The 22,436-nt window shown below is 40.6% G+C and overlaps 1 protein-coding gene across 7 annotated transcripts in view; it reads left to right on the top strand.

The window, feature by feature from the left end:
• RAPH1 (Ras association (RalGDS/AF-6) and pleckstrin homology domains 1) overlaps positions 1-22,436 on the top strand; it is a 107,354-nt gene that overhangs the window by 30,393 nt on the left and 54,525 nt on the right. For 5 of the 7 annotated variants that reach the window (XM_075429645.1, XM_075429646.1, XM_075429644.1 and 2 more), the window contains exons 2-4: positions 11,674-11,793; positions 16,296-16,401; positions 17,284-17,801. In XM_075429645.1, coding sequence (XP_075285760.1) covers positions 11,674-11,793; positions 16,296-16,401; positions 17,284-17,801 — 744 coding nt within the window. Of the gene's footprint in view, positions 1-5,292; positions 5,352-11,673; positions 11,794-16,295; positions 16,402-17,283; positions 17,802-22,436 lie in introns of those variants that run through there. The other 2 variants (XM_075429643.1, XM_075429649.1) reach the window with 2 other exon arrangements.

Below are 22,436 nucleotides of genomic sequence, written 5' to 3'. Positions count from 1 at the left end.
AGGCAATTTTCCTTGTTCTGTCTTCCCAAACCATGAGCACTTTGCTTTGTATTCCTTGCATTGGCCCCTATCTGTAACATGGAAATCTTCCTTCCTTCATTCTTCCAATATGTCTGGTGTAGTTTTGATGATAAATGCATACAAAAATGTTAAAGGCTTGCATTTTTACTTGAATCATTAAGCCCTTGGGAAGTTTCAGTGAAAGTTCAGACATCTAAGTTCTGTATTTCCTTTTCTAAAGGTTCTACACTGCCCTAGTGAGGCCCCATCTGGAGTACTCTGTCCAGTTCTGGGCTCCCCAGTTCAAGAAAGATGAAGAGCTACTGGAGAGTGTCCAGCGGAGGGCTACGAGGATGGTGAGGGGACTGGAGCATCTCTCCTACGAGGAGAGTCTGAGGGAGTTGGGCTTGTTCAGCCTGGAGAAGAGAAGGCAGCGAGGGGACCTAATATACGCTTATAAATATCTTCAGGGTGGGTGTCAGGAGGATGGGACCAAACTCTTTTTCGGTGGTGCCCAGCGACAGGACAAGGGGCAACGGGCACAAACTGAAGCATAGGAAGTTCCATCTGAACATGAGGAAGAACTTCTTCCCTCTGAGGGTGACGGAGCCCTGGCACAGGCTGCCCAGGGAGGCTGTGGAGTCTCCTTCTCTGGAGATATTCAGGCCCTGCCTGGACACGGTCCTTTGCAGCCTGCCGTAGATGACCCTGCTTCGGCAGGGGGGTTGGACTAGATGACCCACAGAGGTCCCTTCCAACCCCTACCATTCTGTGATTCTATATGAGCTTTAGTGGAGCTTCAGGCTGGCCGATTGGTATGTGTGAGCCTACTACGTCATTAGGAGACGTGCACTTCTAGATCTCTCATCCACTTCCTTTGTGTACTCTGGGGACAGAAGGATTGCCTACATTGCCCTTAGTGTTCTCATATCATTTGCAGCTGTGTATTAGGATAATAACTGTAATTGAATTGAATATGATGCTTCAGGACTGAAGTGAGTTGCTTACTGTGATCAGGAACGTTTGTCTTCTTCCCATGCTGCTGCACGTCTCCTCCCTGCTTCACAATTAATGAAATATTTAGGAGTGTTACATTTTCCTGAAATGTGTGGCCAGAGCTGAAATTGGGAAATCGGAGCAAGGAGCCCAGTGATCTGAGGTAGGGAATCCTCATTCTGAGATGCTTGCATGGTCTGTCTTGCTGTGTACGCAGACTAGTGTCTAGAGTTGGCTGAAATCTGTTCCGCCTCTATCCGTCTGATCAAATTGGCAAGAAATGTCTGAGGGCTTATCTTTTTCCTAATACGAATGGACTGAGAATCACCTGGTAGAGGCATCTGAAATTTATTTTGCTTAATTTTTCACTTATTGTAGAGGCTTCATCAACCTTCAACCTGGGGGAAGTTTCATGGCCTGCGACATACAGAAAGTGTGATCTTGAGGATTTGTACGAAGGATTCTTCTAAAAGTAAAACTCGGGGCTGAAATAGCAGAACTTGTTGAGTCACTTGGGGTTCTTTAGTGGATAAGAGGTGCTTTTTTAATGATCACTTAGTCGAGCAAAATTTGCCATTTTTCTAAAAACTTCTAAGACGGATTGACCTGATTGTGTGTTTGTCCTCTTCAAATACTGTCATGAGCATGTTCAAAGTATGTGTTGTCTGGAGTCAAGCATGCATAACCCCCTTAAAACTTTGTATTTGTACATTGTCAAATTGTGTAATAAAGCTTAACTACACTATGAAACATTTTCCGGACATTTAACTGTCTTTTGTCAAAGTTGTGGATGCTATGAGGTATTTTTGTTTCATTTATAATACAAAATGCATCCTCTGTCTACTTACTAATGTTTTAAAAAGATTTGTAAATTTTTTTTTAACGTCACTGACATTCACATCTTCAAGTTACTGTATTGAACTTATTTATACCTCTCTCTCTGCATCAACTTGATAATGTTTATTAGTCTTTTTTTTTTTTGGACATTGTTCCAAAGCTAAAACTGAATGGGAAGAGCTGCTACAATAGTGTTTGTCTTACGATAACTGGATAATGAAGATTCTGGAAAATTGGAGCTAATGTATGTTTTTAAGTACATCTCTGCCTACTGAAGGCAGACTAGAATATAGATTTAAAGCTATAATATATCAATATAATAATATATATAAAGTAATATATAATACATTTTCTTAGCTTTCATAAGCTCACTCTGTTTTCAAACTGAAAATTCTCTAGTCTTAGCTGATGAGATTAAGATGCTGACCGCTGCAACTAGTGAGTGTCGTTGTTTTAGAGAACACTTATATTTTATCCTCTGCTTGAAAAATATTTTAGCTGAGGCAGCTTTTGTTTTTATGCTCTCTGGCTAAGCAGTTTTTTAGAGCTGTCTTCAGGTTGTCTCCATAAAGATTCTGCTGTGAGACATGATGTAATCTAGGACGCTCTTTTTATGGGAATTAATTCAGTGTCCACTTTGGTGCTCTGGCTGGAATCTTGGTTCAGGAAATAGGACACAATGATTGATAAAGCCCCTTCTTTTCAAGGCAACATCTGTTTGGCTAGATGTGAGACGGGCACTGAAATATATTGGAGGGAATAAAGGTTTTACTGTGTGCCTTCTCAGCAGCGCAAATTTCAGATGCAATTAGATTCTTCAGTGGACGTTTCAGTAATTTTGATGTGTCCCCTCTCTTGCAGGAAGAAAGATCTTTTAAATGTGTTGCAGTATACAAGGGGTCACCCTATGGAGACTAATTTAAAATTCTGGGGTGCATTTGTCGAAAGCTAGAGTCAATATAAATAGTATTAATAATACAAAGATAGTTTAAGTGATAATGAGAAATCAATCCTGTGAAATATAGGGTAGATTTCTGCTTCATCCACTTTGCATTTTACTTCTCTGTTCAATCTTTCAAACACAGAAGGGGTGGGTGTGTATTTTGTAGGTGGTTTTGCTGTGGCACATCAGAAGTATTTCCCGTTGTTTGTTAGAAATCAAGATGATGAAGTAAACATTCTAGTATCTTCAATTTGTTTTGTGAAATTTTGGGTGCTTGTGTGTATTGGCTTTGCATGGCAAGGTTTTGGTAGTGGGGGAGGCTACAGGAATGGCTTCTGGAAGAAGCTTCCACTATGTCCAGTGGAGCCAATGCCAGCTGGCTCCAAGATGGACCCACTGCTGGCCAAGGCTGAGCCCATCAGCGATTGTGGTAGAGCCTCCGGGATAGCATATTTGAGAAGGGGGGGGGGGGGGGAACCCCTTTCTAATGGCAAGTTGCAGCAGAAGAGAGGAATGAGACTGTGAGAGAACCAATTCTGCAAACACCAAGGTCAGTGAAGAAGGAGGAGGAGGAGTTGCTCCAGGCACTGGAGCAGAGATTCCCCTGCAGCCAGATGAAGACATTGATGAGGCAGGCTGTGCCCCTGCAGCCCATGGAGGTTCATGGTGGAGCAGATCTCCACCTGCAGCCTGGGGAGGACCCCATGCCGGGGCAGGGGGGTGCCTGAAGGACCCTGTGACCCCATGGGGAGCCCGCACTGGAGCAGGCTCCTGGCAGGACCTGTGGACCCATGGGGAGAGGAGCTCACGCTGGAGCAGGTTTGCTGGCAGGGCTTGTGACCCCATGGGGGACCCACGCTAGAGCAGCCTCTTCCTGAAGGGATCCACACTGGAGCAGTTTGTGAAGGGCTGCAGCCTGTGGGAAGGACCCATGTGGGATCAGGGGAAGAGTGTGAGGCGGAAGGATTGACAGAGAGAATTTGTGATGGCCTGACTGCAGCCTCCCTTCCCTGTCCCCCTGTGTTGCTTGAGGGGAGGAGGCAGAGAATTCGGGAGTAAAGTTGAGCCTGGGAAGAGGGGAGGGATGGGGGGAAGGTGTTTTTAAGATTTCGATTTATTTCTCATTATCCTACGCTGATCTGATTGGTGATAAATTAAACTCATTTCCCCAAGTCGAGCCTGTTTTGGCTGTGATGGTAATTGGTGAGTGATCTCTCTCTCTGTGTGTCTCGACCCATGAGCCTTTTCTCGTATTTTTCCTCCCCTGTCCAGCTGAGGAGGGGCAGTGACTGAGCAGCTTTGGTGGGCACCTGGTGTCCAGCCAAGCTAAACCAGGATGTTTTGTCAACTAAAGTTGGAGGGGGAGTGTACAACTAATGATGAAAGACACAGGGAGTCGGTAGCTTCAGTGGGTGTGAATATGGAGAGTTATGTTTTTCTGTTTCTTCATGCTGCTAGCTAAAGAGAGCTTTATTCTTTGATATTTGTATTGTGTGTGAACTGTACTGTGTTGTCATATCCCCGCTCAACATACTGTCTGCTTCGTCTAAAGGTTTGGTGCTGAATCTGTGGAAGCCCAGGGAGTAACTGTGGTGTGTTTGATTTTCCTGGTTAGAATCTCTGGGGGTAGTAGTTGAATAGCCTGTTATAATCTGAAAAGCATAACAGTGCTTTCATGAACAGCACTGAGTTTCAGAAGACCTGTATTTACAGCGACAGCGCTGATGTATTTTGGGGGATTCCAGGAACAGTGATCCAGTTTGCTTTGATGTTATCATCTGATACCTGATTAAGACTTTTTTCTTCTTCTGGTTGCTTTTTCAAACAGTTGTTTCATTAGCAGTTGCTAAAGTGTATGTAAGCTTTTTGTGTTCAGTTGTGTTGCTAAAAATATTTATGTTACAAACTTAGAGATAATGTAAAGAAAGCTTTTTAAGAGCTTGGTGAAAAGGTGGTTGTTATAACTGGGCTTAAAATACAAACAGCTAGAGGCAAAGGCAAGTTCTTGTACAGGCATGTGCTTAATTTTAGTCAGAGTTTTAGAAATTACACTGCATATGTTTGACTGGATAACTTTCAGCAGCTTTAATTGATCTTCTGTTGAAACTCGATCTTGATATTTTATTGAAACTCTAGCCTGTCCTCAATTCAAAACATGCGTTTTCTGACATGAAGATTTCTTTCCTGTGGTTTCAAAGATACATTCTTGCATGTTGCACAGATCCGTGGCTACCGGAGGGAATACTGTGGGCTGTCCAGTGTTGCACCTCCCAGCTAAACCTAAGAATAAGGCCGTACAGTGAGGGTGCCTGGTTTTCATACTTACTAGAATTCTGCAGTCCACACCAGCTGCCTGACATGAAGTAAAAGACTTGAAAATGAAACATGCTCAAACTGCACATTGTTTTTAAACTTTTTTATGTATTCTGTAATTATTTGTCTCCCTTCTCCCAGTTGCTTTGAACAGGTCTTATAGATTTCATGCTCTGCTCTTGACTTCCTGTGTTTGAAGAGGATTCATTGATAAAGCCCAATGCCATGTTTTAATTTTGAAGAACAGCTTAAAGAATACCATGTGCGTAAACATTAGTTCGTTCCTTTTTGCCAACCCAATTTCCAAATTGCTACTAATTAATTAATTTTAAGAAAGAAGTAAGGCATTAAATAAAGTCAATTTTCTAAAGTAATGATGAGTCCCTTGCTTCTTTGATCGTTGGAATGCAGTTGAGTTTGACAGGATAAATCAATTGAATTTTGACAGAAATGTGTTCATATAAAGAAAACATCCTTAGTAAATTGGGGAGGGAGGGAAAGAAGGGCAGGAAACAGGTAGTAGACTTGAATCAAAGGTTGTCACATTCCTTAATAATCCAGTGACCCAGTTTTGTAATACATTAGTAACTATGAATGCTTTATAAACTTTAATTGTATCTTGAATCTGTTGGTGTGTGATTAGGTGCGACTATTTCTTTCTTGGATCTTACACTGAGGCAGGTAGATATTGCTGTCCAGAACCTCATCAGGTCACTCACAGTACTTCTAGTATGTGAATCTCTTCATGGGTGCAAAGTATAGATTCGATATTTTCCATTTTAAAGCTGCATTGTATAAATAGGTTTGCCTGTTAAACTGGTACAAAAGAGTGCACAGACATTATTTGGCTTTTTAAATTTGGCAGCAGGTGTTATCTTTGTATAATGCATAAATGCAGAATTTTATTAAAATTATTGCCTGAGTAATTTCAGAAACATGTGATGTTATTTGTTATAAAAGGTCTCTTTGCTTTTACTGAAGCGGCTGAAGCTTTATCTTTTATCAAGCATTCAGTGTGTTTTCACCGCATTGCCTGACCACAAACCTGGAAAACTATTGCCTGAAGCATGGTTTAAAATAAGAAAAAAAACCCTCAAAGTTGGCTCAAAATAGTACATTGAGGGAGGATTTCACTTGAGATGAGATTTTTATTTGGAATATTTTGAATTTGAATTTTTTGGCTGACAGATTTGTACCTCGGTGTTTGAATTTGAGAGGCGTTGGAATGTCTGTGTGCTGTAGGGGCCTTGGGAGGTATTCAGCTAGTACCTGTGCTGTTTGAAGCTAAAGAAAACAAATGCTCTTTTGTTCAGGTTTTCATCTAGATTACTCTTAATGTAAACTGAGTTATAGGACACTGAATAATGCACAAAGAATTTCCCGTAACTTTCTAATCCCCCTCCAAATCTTTCTTCCAGGAGTAGTTAATTTCAGAATACTTTATGCTTATTAAGAAGAAACATGGAAATACTATAAGCAAATTATCTGCACTGTATCATTGGCTTAGTGTGCTGCAGTATTTAATTCAAAGGAGGGATGTTAGTGTCAGCTATAGCAGAAGACTTTCTAATTTTTTACTGAAAAGCATGCTGGATTTGATTGGTCCCTGTCATGTGGACAGAGTATTGATATGAAACAAATAATTTATGTGCTCAGACTGCCTTTCGTTGTTTACCAGAAATTCAAGATATGTAGAAATGTAGATGTGAGCTTTGGCTGTCAGTTTTGTGAAAGCATTTCAATTTTTTTCTGTGTAAGTAACCTTATTTCTTTAAGCAGTCAGGTGAACAAGTATTATAGGTGAAAATCTGCTAGAATCTTACTCCTGTATTTACGTGTGCACACTATGCTGGTGTGCTTGTACAGTATACTACTGTAGTGTTCTGTCATATACAGCTTCTTAAACAGAAATGGATACTGGCATGATGACATGTGGATGGTCACAAATAGAAGAAAAACTCTGATTTCCAAACAGAGTATGTTTTCCAAACCAGAGTATGCCATGTAGTTCCTTTTGGTTGCCGAGGCTAGATTTTAAAATGCAGAAATCCAGTTACTTGTTCTGATGGTGTTTTGAATGTTTGTGTATTGTCTGCTGCATCCCTATAACAGATCTTTAACAAATTCCATAGTTGTTTTTAAGAGGAGACTCCTTAGTTCAGTAACAAACATGAGCTTGTACAAGCTTGTGTTTAAACAGTAGGAAAGGTTGGGGGTGGAAACATCAGTTGCCTGAAAGAGATAGTTTGTTTTCATTTTGGGGTTTTATGCTGTTGGTTGTCTTTGAACATACTTAAGCAACTCTAGTTCAAAATGCTTATTACAGTGCTTCTGAAATTATAGTGAATAAACACATTCTTGTTGCTGACCCTTTAAGCACATTGGCATTTGCAGTTGGACTCAGAAATCTATTTTTGTTTCTCTGATAATCTTTCTATCGTTACTTAAGTGTGGTGTAGACAAATCCTGCAGTCTGATTCTTGTACAACTCCTTTTTTTCAGTACTGAGTGTTTCCATTGCAAGGAAATAGTGTTAATATAATAAAATTTCCTGTTGTCTTGCACTGGGTTGGTTTAAAATAGGAACTACAGTCTCAAAGTGCAATTCTGCAGAGTGGGGTCTCAGTGAGAGACACTTTCGATTATAGCTCACCTCTGTCCAAAGATCAGCTGTTACTTTCTGATGACAGCAGTTTGTTAGTTTCAGAATTCTGCGATGGTGTCCTTTCTTTAAAATGTGAAAATGGTATTTTTTAAGCATTGTTCTTGGGCTTTTCATGTTTCCTTATGTGTTTTGATACCACATCATCTCTTGCTTGTCCTGGCTTACTAAAAGGTACAATGGCTTGCATAAGAATCAACTTGAAACAGTAAATGTTTCTTTTTTCTTTTTGAATTATTGGCAAGGTTTTTTCCTCACAGTGTAATTAAAATAGTAGGTTACGATTAAATGTTGTGACTGGTGACTTCTAATGACAGCCTAGGTAGTTTTTTGTAAAACAGTATTCAAATACTTCATGCACTTAATGGTGAACAAACCTAATAAACTGTTCTGGAAACTAGACAGTTGACTTACAGCGATTATGGGTCTGCCTGTTTAAATAGCATTTCAAACAGATAAAGTTGACTACTGCAGTCCATAGTGGATAATGAAATAGTGCATAGACCACACTTTCATGCAGGAAGCCTTACTTGCGTATGGAAGACTATACCGTGTTGGTACCCTGTTTTATCTAGGTATCCCAGAATGATGCTGCTCATTTTTGTAAAGTTCTCTTCTGACATACACTTGAACAGAATAGAATGTGAAGTGTTGAAAAATAACTTGAATCCTAAAATTACTTTGGCACTTCACCTGGTATGAGCTAAGCAGAAGCAACAGCTACTTAAACTCTGCTGCCTGCAAAAGCGTTAGGAATGTAAGTGGCTTACTTCATGTTGTCACACTGGAACAGTTACTCCTTTCCCATTTCTTAGATCTAATTTAGTTCTAAATGACTTCTTCTAAAAAAAAAAAAATAAACCCAACAAAACAGAATATACACAAAAACCACCAAACCCTCCCCCCTTAAACTTACGCCATTTTTCTTTCTTGTTATAAATAAAAATGTCATATCTCTGGAAAGGTTGTGATATCTCCTAGTTAGGTCATGATTTGCTAAAGTATGGTTCATATTTGCTGTGATCAACAACACTGAGAAAGAAAACGGCTGTAAAAAGGAAAATTTCAAGCTTTTTAATTAGAACGTGCCGTCTTTTTTAGTTGTTCCTGTTTGGAGTTCTTATGTCAAAAAGTTCAGAAACTGTTATCTGAGCATTTTGTCTCTGACTTAATTTATTGAATTAATCCTTTAATTAATGTCCTTTGGGATATCTTCTTCCAGTATTGGAGCTTGTGCTAAGAGAGATTGCTTTTACAGAGCTAGCAAGTTAATATTAGCCGTTTCTGAAGTGAGACACTATCCTCTGTGTGCCGTTTGCAAGCAAACGTTGACAGGCTCATAGGGAATGCAGCTGACGTTAGGAAGCTTGGGTGGGGACTGCAGGGAGCTGGCAAATGCTCCAGGGTTTAGTGCCAGACTTACTGACACAACAGTGCTTTACTTGTTAAATTTTTCTTTAGGCTGCTAATTCTGTCTTCAGCATAACTGGAACTAAAGCAGTGTCTCTGATGCCAAGTTAAAATAGCTGAAGCAACAGTTTATAGGAAATTGAGAATGCTGCTTTCTTTCCATAGCTTAGATCCTCAGAAATACAAGTAAAAAGAACAAGCTTCTCTCTTAGTGAAAGGATGTTATGAACAGTGCCATAGAATGAACGCACTGCGAAACAAGTCCTGTCTAACTGTAAAGTGGCAAAACAGCTCAAAGAGGGAAGGGCTAGCAGTGTGAAGTATCTGTAAATACCGAGCTCTGTCTGTTTTATATCACAGTTTCTATTTATTTAATTTGCCAGTTCATAGTTACATTTCCTAAGGCATGCTTTTAATAGCTTCCCTTAGCCTTCAAATAAAAATTGAAGTGTCTTCAAGTGTATGGAGACATTGAGGAATGCTATGTTGTCAAATGCAAACACTGATACAGCAGCCTGACCATGTCACTGTGAGTATAGTGTGTTTTGCCTTGAATTTACAGTATTTCTGGTCCATGTAAAAGCCTAAGGAGTAGTAAAGCAAAGCTTTGAAGGGGTGTGAAAGTGGAATCCAGCTTCTGTTTATTTTGCAGAAGTTCAGGTAGAGTATGAGTTGCTGCTACCCTGCTGTCTCCATTTCTGTATGTCGGAGGGCTTTCAGGTGACATCATGGAGAGGAATCTTGCAGGGAAAGGCATGTGTGTTTGACTTGCAGAATGTAAAAACCAGTGTGGTCTTGGTGGAAGGATGCAGCTCTATTACATAAGCATATTGGCATTTTTTGGATTTCGGCTTCACTTTCAAATTTTAGGAAGAGCTTCCTTCCCTTCCCTGGAGTGCTGGAAGTACTTTACAGGATTCAGAACAGCGTTGGAAGAAATGAGATTCAGATGATGAATTTAATCTGTGCAATGATTGCTCGGTGCAGTATGCCACGGCAGTTTAGCTTTAATATTACTGCCCCTTTTAAGGTGAGCATTGTGCTCTCCCACAAAAGTAAAAATCGCAGTAGGAGACTGAAGAACCTTTGCCTGGAGCACCTCGATGGCAGTATCTTGCATTGGTGGGAGGCACTGGCTTCTAATGACCTCAGAATTGTATATCACTCCTGAAGTCTCTTATTACCTGATTATTTTTTCGCGACAAAGTATAATATAAGCAATATATAAGTAGAACAAAAGGCTATTTTTAAATCATAGAGATTTTTTGCATAAAGTGTTGTCATATAAAATCAAAACCAGATTGAACAGTTTTTCTCCAAGATCACCTTTATCATTTTTTGTAACATCTTTCATGAGTTCAACTCTGCAACATCTTTCAGACCAAGATGTCTTTTTCTGAAGACTAGCATTTAGCAAGTTTGCTTTTAAATCTACGAAACTCAAACTGGTGCTTGCAGAAAGCTGTGTAGCAAATTGTTACGTAACCCATGGCTCAACCAGATCAAGCTGTACAGCACACAGTTAATTTTTTGTGTAGCTCTTGGTGGTGATCTGTTCTCACATTTCGCTGAACGTTCTATAGCGTATCTCTGGGATTTATTCTTCTGTAGTGCCTAGTCACTCTCAAATTGTTGCCTATGTTGTTTTCCCCCCAAGTCTGTAAGTTCTCTTTCTGATCCAGATGCTGGGTTTAACAGTGTGGATGTACCAAGGTAGGCATGTATGTCTTACCTCCGTATAAGGGGCTTGGAGGACTTGTTTGGGGAAGAGAACAGAGGCTTGTTTAACAAAAAGTTAATTTCCTTTGAGGTGATAACAGATAACCTTTGGAGAACCTTTAGTGTTTATCTTGGTCACTCAAATTTGTTGAATGAAGGAGGGTCTGATAGCTGTAATGGTGACTCTTTGCTTCCAGGGAGAAGTTTCTTTGTTGGGTAAAAATTGTGCAGTATCACTGAAGTCATCTGGACAGTGTCCAAGATTTAAACTGTCTCATGGGACGTATTGCTGGCATTCTCTGTGGCCTGTTTAAGCATTTCTGTTTACAGATGTGTGGAGTCAGCTATTTGGAGTGCAGTGAGACTGCACTTCCTGTGGGTTGAATGGTGTTGCTTAACTATGGTCAGCTGAATTCCTTGGACAAGAGTTGAATTGTGTAATGTAAAGTCAATAGACTTTGTTGTCAATAGCTAGTAATGAATGCACGTGCAAAGCTACCATGAAATAATACCTAATGGTGTAATAAATATTGTGGACTCTGTTCTTTATCTTTTTCTGCATGGTTCTGACGAGAGTGAGCTGCAAGAATGGCTTTGTAATTATCCATTGCAGCTTTCACACTAACTCTTTACTTGTGAGCAGGGTAATAAACTGTGAATGTATGCAGTTTTTATAAAGCTTATGGACAGACATGTGCTTTGACTTCAGAACACTTTTTCAGAAACTTAGTAGCTGACACTGGTTTTCTTAGATACTGATACAGTTTGAGTATCAAACTTCTATTTTTTTCAGATGGAGCAATTATCAGATGAAGAACTTGACCATGGTGCAGAAGAAGATAGTGATAAGGAAGATCAGGATCTGGACAAGATGTTTGGGGCCTGGCTGGGGGAACTGGACAAACTCACACAGGTTAGGAAGGTTTCGACCATCTCACAGAATAATTCTTTATTACATGTTTGTTTTCAGTTGGATGCCAACTGCTTATCGTGTCCACTTGCAGCAAGATAGACTGTAACACGTGACCAGCTCAGTATTCTTTAAAGGTTTCTAAATTGGCTTGTTTTCCCCATCTCAAAGTTAGTAAATTCATTTTTCACAGCCTTTGAGTTTCACCTTTCCCAAAGGGTATGATTCCTTCTGACAACTATGACATTGGTATTTTGTCCTCATACATAGAGAAACACTGACTTTAGCTGGCTAGAGGTAGGCTGTATCTCCAAACATATGGTTCGACATTGTGCAGCTATGACAGCACTTATTTCTTGCACCTGAACAGCAATAAGGAGCAAGAAATTGTGAATGTTGCTGCTGATGACGTGGTGAGGTGCCCTGATACATTCTAGAGAACTCACCATTATTCCAGTGTACTCTTCCTGCATCAGAGGCAGCTGATAGGACATTTCTCACTTCCTTCCTTCTAGTGCTTTTCCTTTTCTTCACAAGCAGATCTTGTGTTTTGCATGGTATGCCAGACTCCTGGGGTGATAAGCCATTTCTCTGTGACTGCCTGCTATGGTTGTTTTTCAGCTGTGTGAGTTGGGTCTCCTGAATAACCTGTTTAATCTTCTCCCTCTCTGTCACTTAGACTTAAGCAAAGCTATGATACTTCAAGTTTCAGTAAGCTAGAGAAGAGGCAGCTTTTCTCATCTTCATCTTACCCAAAGACTGAAGGAAAATTGAGCTAATCACAGAATGGTAGGGGTTGGAAGGGACCTCTGGAGATCATCTAGTCCAACCCCCCTGCCAAAGTAGGGTCACCTACAGCAGGCTGCACAGGACCTCATCCAGGCAGGTTTTGAGTATCTCCAGAGAAGGAGACTCCGCAGCCCATCTGGGCAACCTATTTCAGTGCTCTATCACCCTCAGAGTGAAGAAATTCTTCTTCATGTTCAGATGGAACTTCTATGCTTCAATTTGTGCCCATTGGCCCTTGTCCTGTCACTGGGCACCACTGAAAAGAGTCTGGCCCCATCCTCTTAACACCCACCCTGAAGATATTTATAAGCATTTATAAGGTCCCTCTCAGCCTTCTCTTCTTCAGGCTGAACAAGCCCAGCTCCCTCAGCCTTTCCTCGTAGGAGAGATGCTCCAGTCCCCTCATCATCCTCGTAGCCCTCCGCTGGACTCTCTCCAGTAGCTCCTCATCTTTCTTGAACTGGGGAGCCCAGAACTGGTCAGAGTACTCCAGATGAGGCCTCACCAGGGCAGTGTAGAGGGGGAGGAGAACCTCCCTTGACCTGCTGGCTACACTCCTCTTAATGCACCCCAGGATCCTATTAGCTTTCTTGGCAACCAGGGCACACTGCTGGCTCATGGTTAACCTGTCATCCACCAGGACACCCAGGTCCCTCTCCACAGAGCTGCTCTCCAGCAGGTCTGCCCCAAGCCTGTACTGGTGCATGGGGTTGTTCCTCCCCAGGTGCAGGACCCTGCACTTGTCTTTGTTGAACTTCATCAGGTTCCTCTCTGCCTAACTCTCCAGCCTGTCCAGGTCTCACTGAATGGCAGGCAGCACAGCCTTCTGGTGTATCCACCACTCCTCCCAGTTTGATGTCATCAGCGAACTTGCTGAGAATACACTCTGTCCCTTCTGCCAGGTCGTTGATCAGTAGGTTGAACAAGACTGGGCTGAGTGCTGACCCCTAGGCAACACCACGAGCTACAGGTCTCCAACCAGACTCTGCGCTGCTGACCACAGCCCTCTGAGCTCGGCCATTCAGCCAGTTCTCTATCCACCTCGCTGACCACTCATCTAGCCCACATTTAGACGACATCCACTGCTCTCCCCGATCACGTGACAGCATTTAAATTTCAGGCTTATCTCTGTTATCTTCTGGTTAAATCTCTGCCTGCAAGATCTACATGTAGATAGCACTCTAGGGGAAAATGATTTTTTTTTTCCTGAACTTGTGCATGCAGGGCAATAAAGAATCTTGCCTTTTGAGATGAATGGAAGACAGTGTGAAATAAATCTGTATATCGTAATTCTTGTTGTTTTTTTAACTTCCTGTGAAGGATTTTTAGTGGTAATTGGGAGCCTTTTTGAAGGCATGGGCTCTGCAAATTACCTCAAGTGAAGATCTTCACAGAGGAGCACAATGGGTAATTGGTCTTAGACCTTTTGTTCGCTGCCTTGTTTTTTTCAGGTATGAGCAGCTTAGAGATATAAGCATACTTTGCTTGGGGCTTACAGCTACATTATTGACATACAGATTTTTAGGTGATGTCTCAATTTGTGTGCTGATCCATACAAAATTCTTAAAACCTACGAACAGATGTTAGGGGGAGTGTCCACATTATTTGTGTCTCACTGTCATATTGTTGTACAACAATGCAGTCTGCAACATGGCCTGGCAGTTGCCCTTCTGTCTTTTGCCACTACTGGGAAATGACATTTCCCCTAAAACTTTGAATGACTTCATACAGTTAACACAGTTAGTCATGTCTCAGTTCATTTGTTTGGAAAATAATTATGTCTTGATGCAGCTGTCCCAATAAAGTCCCAGTAAAGGGGAGTGATTAGAGCTAATGAGCTCCAACATGCGTTCTCCGGTAGTCTCAGCATTTGTTGCTATTTGTCAGTTGGATAGGAGGAAAGGTTTTTGGTCCCTAAGTTCCTGGAACTTTTAACTTCCTTTTTAGGTCTCCTAAATGTTCATTTTGGGGGGGAATGAAAGTAAGACCCAGATTCCTTTCCAGATGGAAGTGCTCTTTAAAAGATTTGTAATTGTTAAGATGCCCATGAGATGATTTGAATTCCCTTTGCCCTCTTTAACTGTTGGTCTAATAAAAGCATTAGAAAATGTAGTCACAAAATTTGCAGCACACATGAGCAGTGTTTGGTGCTGATGCAGAATGCATTAACATTTATCCTGTTGTAGTTATCCTGCTGTATAGTGCAAGTCAAATGAAGAAAGTCTTACCTTGCTTCTCATGTCATTCAGAACTAAGCTGTTTGGTGCTGTTGCAGTTTTCAGCAGTTCCCCAAACTGCTAGTTTGATGTCCTAATGTCTTATGGAGAATGTGCTCTGATAATCGTGAGGGGATATCACATGTGTTTCCAAGGATGTGAAATAACCTAATGATTATGAAACTCAGTAACACATTTTAGATGCTTTTAACCAGAATATTTTTGCTTTACAAGAAGCCTTTTGTGGCAGTCTATGGGCTCAGTCTGAAGGAATGAGCCCTAACTTGCCTCTTCTGTCTCCAGTTTCACTGCTGCCTGTAGGGTTATAGATAGATTGGGGGGGGGAGAGGAGGGGAGGATGTTCAGCTATTCTGTGTGGGACAATGCTCCATCAGAGGTGCTAGACGTGAGGTTTTTTCCACCTGACAGAAGACAAAGCTGCATCAGTGCCTTCTCCTCATTAAGTGGTGTTTGACTTTCTATTAAAGTGTTGGTTTTTTTGTTTTTTTTTTTTTTTTTTTTTTTTTTGGCATTCAAGCCAAATTGAGGAGGGAAGGAAGTTCAGCAAAAATAAATATTGGAGGTGGGGGGGGAATAGTGCATTTGAATTTTAGCAAAGGCTTGGGTAAAGGTGTAGAAAATGGAAGTAAAAACCTTAGGTGAGAAATTTTGTTCTGTTGGAGCTAGAAGATGCTTTTCTTTCAGAGAAGCATATCTTCAGGAAAGCTTTATCAGTACAAGCATTGCTTAAATTCAAACCCTCTACATGCCTGCCAAGCCTCAGCGACAGCAAGAGCTAGATTCCCCGTATAATACTTATCATTCCGGGGGCAGCAGCCCCAGACGCTGTCATGCACCTCTTGGGTCACCAGCTGGATCATACTGCCCTACTGCTTGCTACTTACAAAAAAGCTGATACTTATTATAATATGCCCATATTAGCCTTCGTAACAGAAAAATTCAATTTATTGGGTAGAAAAATGTCTTGTCTCTTTTCCTTTTTTTTTAAACCTATTTTAGTTATTTCTAAAAAAATTTATCCTACATAAACTGGGTGGGATTTGCTTTCAGACTTCAAAATTTTTCACAGAAAGTTTTATTGAGAAAAATGTCTGAATTTAGCCAATTTAAAATCTCTTTTAATAAAATAGAATTCTTCATTGAATGCTTTTGTGTGCTTATGTCATGATTACACTCATAAGCTAATGATGCATTTCTTAGAGAGGGTTACACAGTTTGAATGCATTAGATACTTTTGTAATTTGCTGTGGAGGAGTTGTTACAATTAAGCCAGCTGTCTGTGTTGCAGAATGAGCTAGTATTGTAAGACCACTTAAAAATGCATTTGGAATATGATTTGGTCCTTTTGATTCTAAAAAAACCCAGAATGTGTTTAAGATGTTTTCTCCGCTGAATATCTGAAGCTAAATCTCTGTGTTATGGTGACGTATTTTTTCAGTCTAAAACCTGAAAAAAGCTGCTTTTTTTTGTCTTTTTCAGAGTTTGGATACAGACAAGCCTGTGGCACCGGTGAAGAGATCACCTCTCCGTCAGGAAACCAATCTTGCCAACTTCTCGTATCGCTTCTCCATGTACAATTTAAATGGTTTGTTGAATTATTTACCCCCTCAAGTATTAGTTTATTATTATTTGGAAAAAACCTGTTCCAGCTATAAATGAACACATTGTAAAATACAAGAACACTTAAATACACTTCTAACTGAAATGAGGACATGTTTGCTGAAGGCATTGCGGTTTGATGGCATGGAATTTCGAGTGTCATAAAGCAGTATTGTTTTGCAGCACATAGTATCTGAGAATTGTAGTCTAGCATTTGTACAGAAAGACACGTTCTGGGATCTGATCTCATGAAAGAATGAATTCATATGTCTGTTAAACGGGAAGAAAATGCATCTTGCTTCATGGGACAGGATGCAGGAATATAGCTATAGAATGCTTTCATGTTAAACAAAAAATCATATTTTTCCTTGTCTTAAATTAGCTTCCCCAGGTTGTAATACAGGAAGCATAAATTTAAAGACTTGAGTATGTGTATAGTGTTTTGTGGGGTTTTTTAAAGCAGTGTTACATACCTTGCATTGCTTTAGTAGAAAATGCTTAGCAAAACACCTACACTTCTTTTATAAATTGAGGCATGATATTATACAAATGTGTTTTTAGATTCTGTTCACAGGACAGCAGTTTAAACTTTTCAGAATGCAACTGAGCATTAATAGGTTTCTTCTGTCAGCAAATGGATTTGACCTACATAATTGGTTTTTTTTAGTTGCTCTTAGACTGGTCAAGAGTAGTAGTGCAAATAAATTTCTGCTTAGCAGTAAGCAGAGATTTTGCAATACATACGGAAAAGAAAATACAGCTTCCTTTGCTCCCTTACAATAACTGTAAAATTTGATAACACAAAGTGAAGAGTTACGCAGACAAATGAAGTAACTCTGCACATACTGAAAACTCTTGTTTGTTGCAGAAGCCCTGAATCAGGGGGAGACTGTGGATCTGGATGCCCTCATGGCTGATCTCTGTTCCATAGAGCAGGAGCTCAGCAGCATTGGGTCTCATTCAGCAAACAATGCTGCAGTGAAATGCCTTGCCACAGAATCCAAAGCTCAGAAACCACCTGCTAGCCGACCTTCTACTAAGCACAGCACCATGAAAGGATTATCCTCCTCATCTGGTAAGGTGACTAAACTATCACATGGCAACGTATCTTTGGACGACATCACTGCACAGTTAGAGAAGGCTTCTTTGAGCATGGATGAGGCAGCCCAACAGTCTGTTGCAGAAGACACCAAACCAGTAGTTACTGCTCAGCACAGGAGGACAGCATCTGCTGGCACAGTGAGTGATGCCGAGGTGCGCTCAATCAGTAACTCCTCCTGTTCCAGCATAACCTCTGCAGCTTCCAGCATGGACTCCTTGGATATCGATAAGGTGACAAGACCTCAGGAGCTGGACTTGACATCGCAGGGGCAACCAGTCACTGAGGTAGTGTCATTAATTCAAGATTTTGGTTTGGGCTTTTTTTCTTCAGACTCCTCCCCCCACCCCCCTACCCCCCATGCTCACACTCCTAGCTGAACATCTTCAGAGTGGTGGGTTGATTAAAGATTGCTTTTGCATGGACTGCATGGCTACATCTTTCCCTGTTTTTGTTCTGTCTGCAAGGTATCTTTTTTAAGAATGTGTACTAGTTTTGTTTTTTTTAAGGGCTTTCCCAATCTCTTCCTCCTCCTCCTAAACCAGTCATGGATTTTAATGTGTTATAGTTAATGTTTTTATTCTAAGTAAATCTCATGTATTCCCTTTAATTTAAATCTGAGGAGCTCACAACTGTGGAAGAAAGAAAGTAGAACTGACAAGACTACATTCCTGTTACAGTACACTTAAGACCTGAAACACATGGAGCAGTTTATGAGTGCCTATCTGGAGCTATACTATGCCAGTAATTTGCTGCTACTTAATCTTGTTTGATGTATGACAGGGAGAACTTTTTGAAGCAGCGCACAACACAGAAAAACAACTGGGCTGGGACAGAGCAATAGCTGATCTTCCTTTGGGATTTTGGTGCCTCGGTGTCGCTTAGCCAGAGAGGAAACTTTTCAGTAAAAACACAGCCAGTTTGGGGAATGTTGAAAGTACTGGAAATGGGGAAAATGTTCCGGTGAATTTAGAGAACTTAAACTGTAAGCTGTCTTGTAGAAATATTCTCTGAAACAGAAATCTTGGCTGTTCAGAAGTCAGTTGTACTAATATGCATGTTCTCTTTTATATGAGAAAACTGGAACAAGCTAAGTTTATTCTAAATCAATACTATTTTGAATGAGCTGCACTGAAAGCATGCCTCTACTCATCTGCAGCAAAAGTGTATCTGATGGAAAGAGTGAATGATGCGGGCTGGTCAGTCTAATGATCAGCTCATCAAGGTCACGCTTAGATTGAAATCTTTATTTAAAATGCTGAGAAATGTATGAGTGACAGTTTAGGTAAACTGTGTAAAAAGTTGGTGTTCAGTATATTTTTGTTGGAGATTTGTATGGAGCGAAGCAAACCAGAGGTAGGTAGAAATGTGTCTTTTTCTCTTTAGAAAGTGAAAATGCAAACCTTTGCGTTGGGCCTAAGTGTTGGAGTCAGCCTATGACAAGCATTGGTTATATTGTTGGTTTTGTCAATCATTTTCTTGCTGTGGTATGACAAGACTTATTTTTAGTTTTTTGGATCTCTGACTGTTACGCATGCTGATATCTTTTTTATGTAGAAAGGCAGTATTGCATTTTTGTCTCACCTCAGGCTACAAAGATGATTTACTTGAATCTTCTTCATCAGAATTGCTCGTGTAACTTGCATAGCACAAGAAAAACTTTAATTTTGCATTTCTTATTTTTTAAAAATGCAGGATGTTTTCTGCAGTTGATTTTGCTGGTCTCCCTCTAGATCTTAGGCTCTGATTTCAGGAGTGATATGCTTGAGGTGTCAGTAAGATTGTCCTGCTTGTCTCCCAGATTTTTCAGTTCTTCCCATGGCATGAGTAATCACAAACCACCTGCTGCGCTTAAGTGATTTGACGTTGGTGAATCAAGAGACAGAGGTCAAGAAGTTGCTTTGTCTTCACAGGAAGCTAATCTATGTTGCTGCAAGTGTTGCAGTTGCTTTCTCAGTTGCTTTCTCAGCTCTTGGCCACTGATTGCAAGGCTCAAAATCACCCCCGAAAGCTTTCCTCACAAAGACATGCGAAAGCTGCCTTTGTAAACCCGGTGATTGCTTCTCATAACAATGTGGCTATTGTTTCTCTGCGCAGATAAGTTGATGAGAATGATTCCTTTGAAGGAGGTAATCAGAAAGTGTTGGTAATTTGAGAGCAGAAACTCTAGACTCATTAAGTGTTGCTTTGGTTTTGCTTTATCTTTAATGTCAATAGTCTGAGGGAGGGGTTCCAACTCTGAGAAAATTTCCCCAAGTTTACAGAATCAGTATTCGACTTTTCAGTATTATAACTCTTAAGTGATGGGACTTCTTACTGTGAAGCAGCTTTTTTTTTTTTCCTCATCACTGGTGAATGGAAAAGGGGAAAATCACCTTTCTGTGGACTTTGACAGATTCTGTGGTGGTGGTTTTTCAATGAAATTCACCTTATAAATGGGCAGAAACTCCAAGATTCTTTGGTAGAATCATTGGATACTGACATTGGTAGAATCATTGGATACTAACAAAGAGGCGTATTTTCTTTTTCATTGATTTAGTGCCTGAAAATTACTGTTTAGGGGCTTATTAGTCTTTATGACCAGGTTATGAACCAAAACACCTCTTCATAGTAGGGCTGAATTCTACCCTTCCACCCACAGAGTTGACTCGATGCTGTTTCTAATAGCAGACATCCCTCTGATGAAGTAGCGTTTGAAGAAGACCGAGTGCCCATTTAGGGAAATAAACCCAGTTTTTTTTAGTGCAGAAAGTGGGAGAGGCTATTACTTCACGGCTGTAGCAGACCTGTTTTGAGATTTGATATTCTCATAGTGCTTCAGGTTAGCTCTTTTCTTTTTACCTGTCTTCATTGAGACTCTCTGTAGTTGAGCTGACCTTTAAAATTTTTCTTTGCTGCTGTGACTCTCACAAAAGAGGTCAGTGACTTGGCAGCACTGCCCTTTTGACCGATCCTTTCTCTCCTCTCCAGGCAGTATAGGTACTTTAAAAAGTCATCCTTTCTTCAGCAGCTTGATGTTATGCGCTTCCTCTTGTGATTCCAATAAAACTAAGTAAAACAGAGGACTGTTTTGGTATGAGGAAATGCTTGTCTGAAAAAGGAAATTAATCTTTGCAATTACTAACTTCAGTATTCTGTCTTATAAGAATAATTCTGCTGTCTGTTGAAGAGCTCTCTGGCCTGGAAATGTAGGGAAATCCTGTAAAAGAAATTTTTTTTGGCTTTTAGTAGTACTTGACATACCAAAACTTCCCACTTCTATTTGGGACTCATTCTGTTACTTGCGTGAATAGCACAGGCTCAGAGGGATCGGATGTGTGCTGGTGTGCAGTAGGGAGATTGGAGCCAAGAAATGGAGGCTGGAAGGAAGAGCAGGAATACGCCCATTGGTAGTAGTAGATTAATCAAAGATTTTTGCTTGAGGAATTGGACAGGCACCTTAGTGTCATTGTCTTTCTCTTCCTCCTAGCAGTCAGTGTTGTAGGAACTTCCTGGGGCTGAAGATAGATCAGCATCATGACAGAAGATAAGTCTTTGTGGTCCTGTTGGCCAGGACCATCCTTGTTCTCATTCTGAATTCGTCTCTATGCCAGTTTCAGGAGAGTTGCCTGGAATTCCCTGGATTGTCTAAAATCATGGTTTTATTAGTTGTCATTGTGATTTGTATATTTTTCTCCCTATCATAACAATTCTTAACATTGTCTCTTTGGATGCTGTGAACATGAGTGTCTTCAAAGACTATTGCTTTGCAATCTCGAGATCTTGTATTGGTGATAGGTGTTGTCTGTCTGCACTTACGTTATTGTCTTCAGTCTCCTCTAAGCATTGTTGAATACGAAAAGTTGTTTCCACACCACGCCAGCCCCCTATAATTTTTGCTAAATTGAAATTTGTCTTTCACAAAATTATTTCTCAAATCCTTGCTTGAACAGGTTCCAGTTCCTTGAATTGGTAGGTTACGTGTCCTCTGTGCTTTTAGTTGTGTAATGGGTGGCATACATTTTACATCTTGGTTTCTTTACTTTACTTGAATGTAGACCGAAGGAGTGATGCAATAGCATGAGTTACAGGGGAAGTGATGACTATATGACTAACTTGTTCCCTCCACCCACCCATGTTATTTTTTTCCTTCTTCCTTCAGTCCCTCTGCCACCAAGAAATTGTCTCTATTTTCAGTGAGCTGTGCTAGAGCGATAGAAGAAGAAAGTAGTGGGGAGAGAATAGAGAACTGTGCTGATCGTGGTAGCGTAGCTAGTTATGCCTGACCGGTGAAAGGGACCATTCACGGACATTGTTACTGCCTTGCATATAGTCAGTGAAGAGGCTGCAGGTAAGTTGGAAGTCTGCCATCTGGTCTGGCACAGTACAACACCGCCAGCCCCCCCACCCTAGCATGGTGGAGTTTTTTAAGTTTGTAACCCAGTTTGCACAACTGAGAGATTCTGACTTACATATGAAAGTGATGCATAATTTAGCAGTTGGTAATGCTACAGCAGTTGTTGTTTTGGGGTTTTTTTTAGCTTTTATTTAAATTCATTGTAGTTTTAGACCTGATGTATAAGAGGTGAAAATCATGACGTGGACTTGCCAGTGCATTAAAACTGCAGGTTCTTTGCTTCACTTGGCAGAGAAGGCAGCAGTAATACAGTAAACATTAACATTTCTTTCAGGGAAAACAAGGGTGCTTTGGGCCTGACAATTAGTAGTGGTTGTAATGTAAGCTCAGCATACATAGACAAATCTGTATTGGCTAATAACTCCTGGGGGATAAAGTGGAAAACTTGAAGTGGATGTCAGGAAAGACAAAGTTTGTGTTCCGTAGCAATTTTGCTTTGGTTCTTGTATGGACATGCTATCACTAAAATAATACTTCCTACGCAGTGGCAGAAGCTTTTCTACCCATAGATGATTATTGTAGGTCA

This window comes from Opisthocomus hoazin, chromosome 9 (genome assembly GCF_030867145.1).
Source record: "Opisthocomus hoazin isolate bOpiHoa1 chromosome 9, bOpiHoa1.hap1, whole genome shotgun sequence".
Classification (NCBI taxonomy): domain Eukaryota; kingdom Metazoa; phylum Chordata; class Aves; order Opisthocomiformes; family Opisthocomidae; genus Opisthocomus; species Opisthocomus hoazin.
This window is presented reverse-complemented; position numbering and strand designations above follow the sequence as displayed.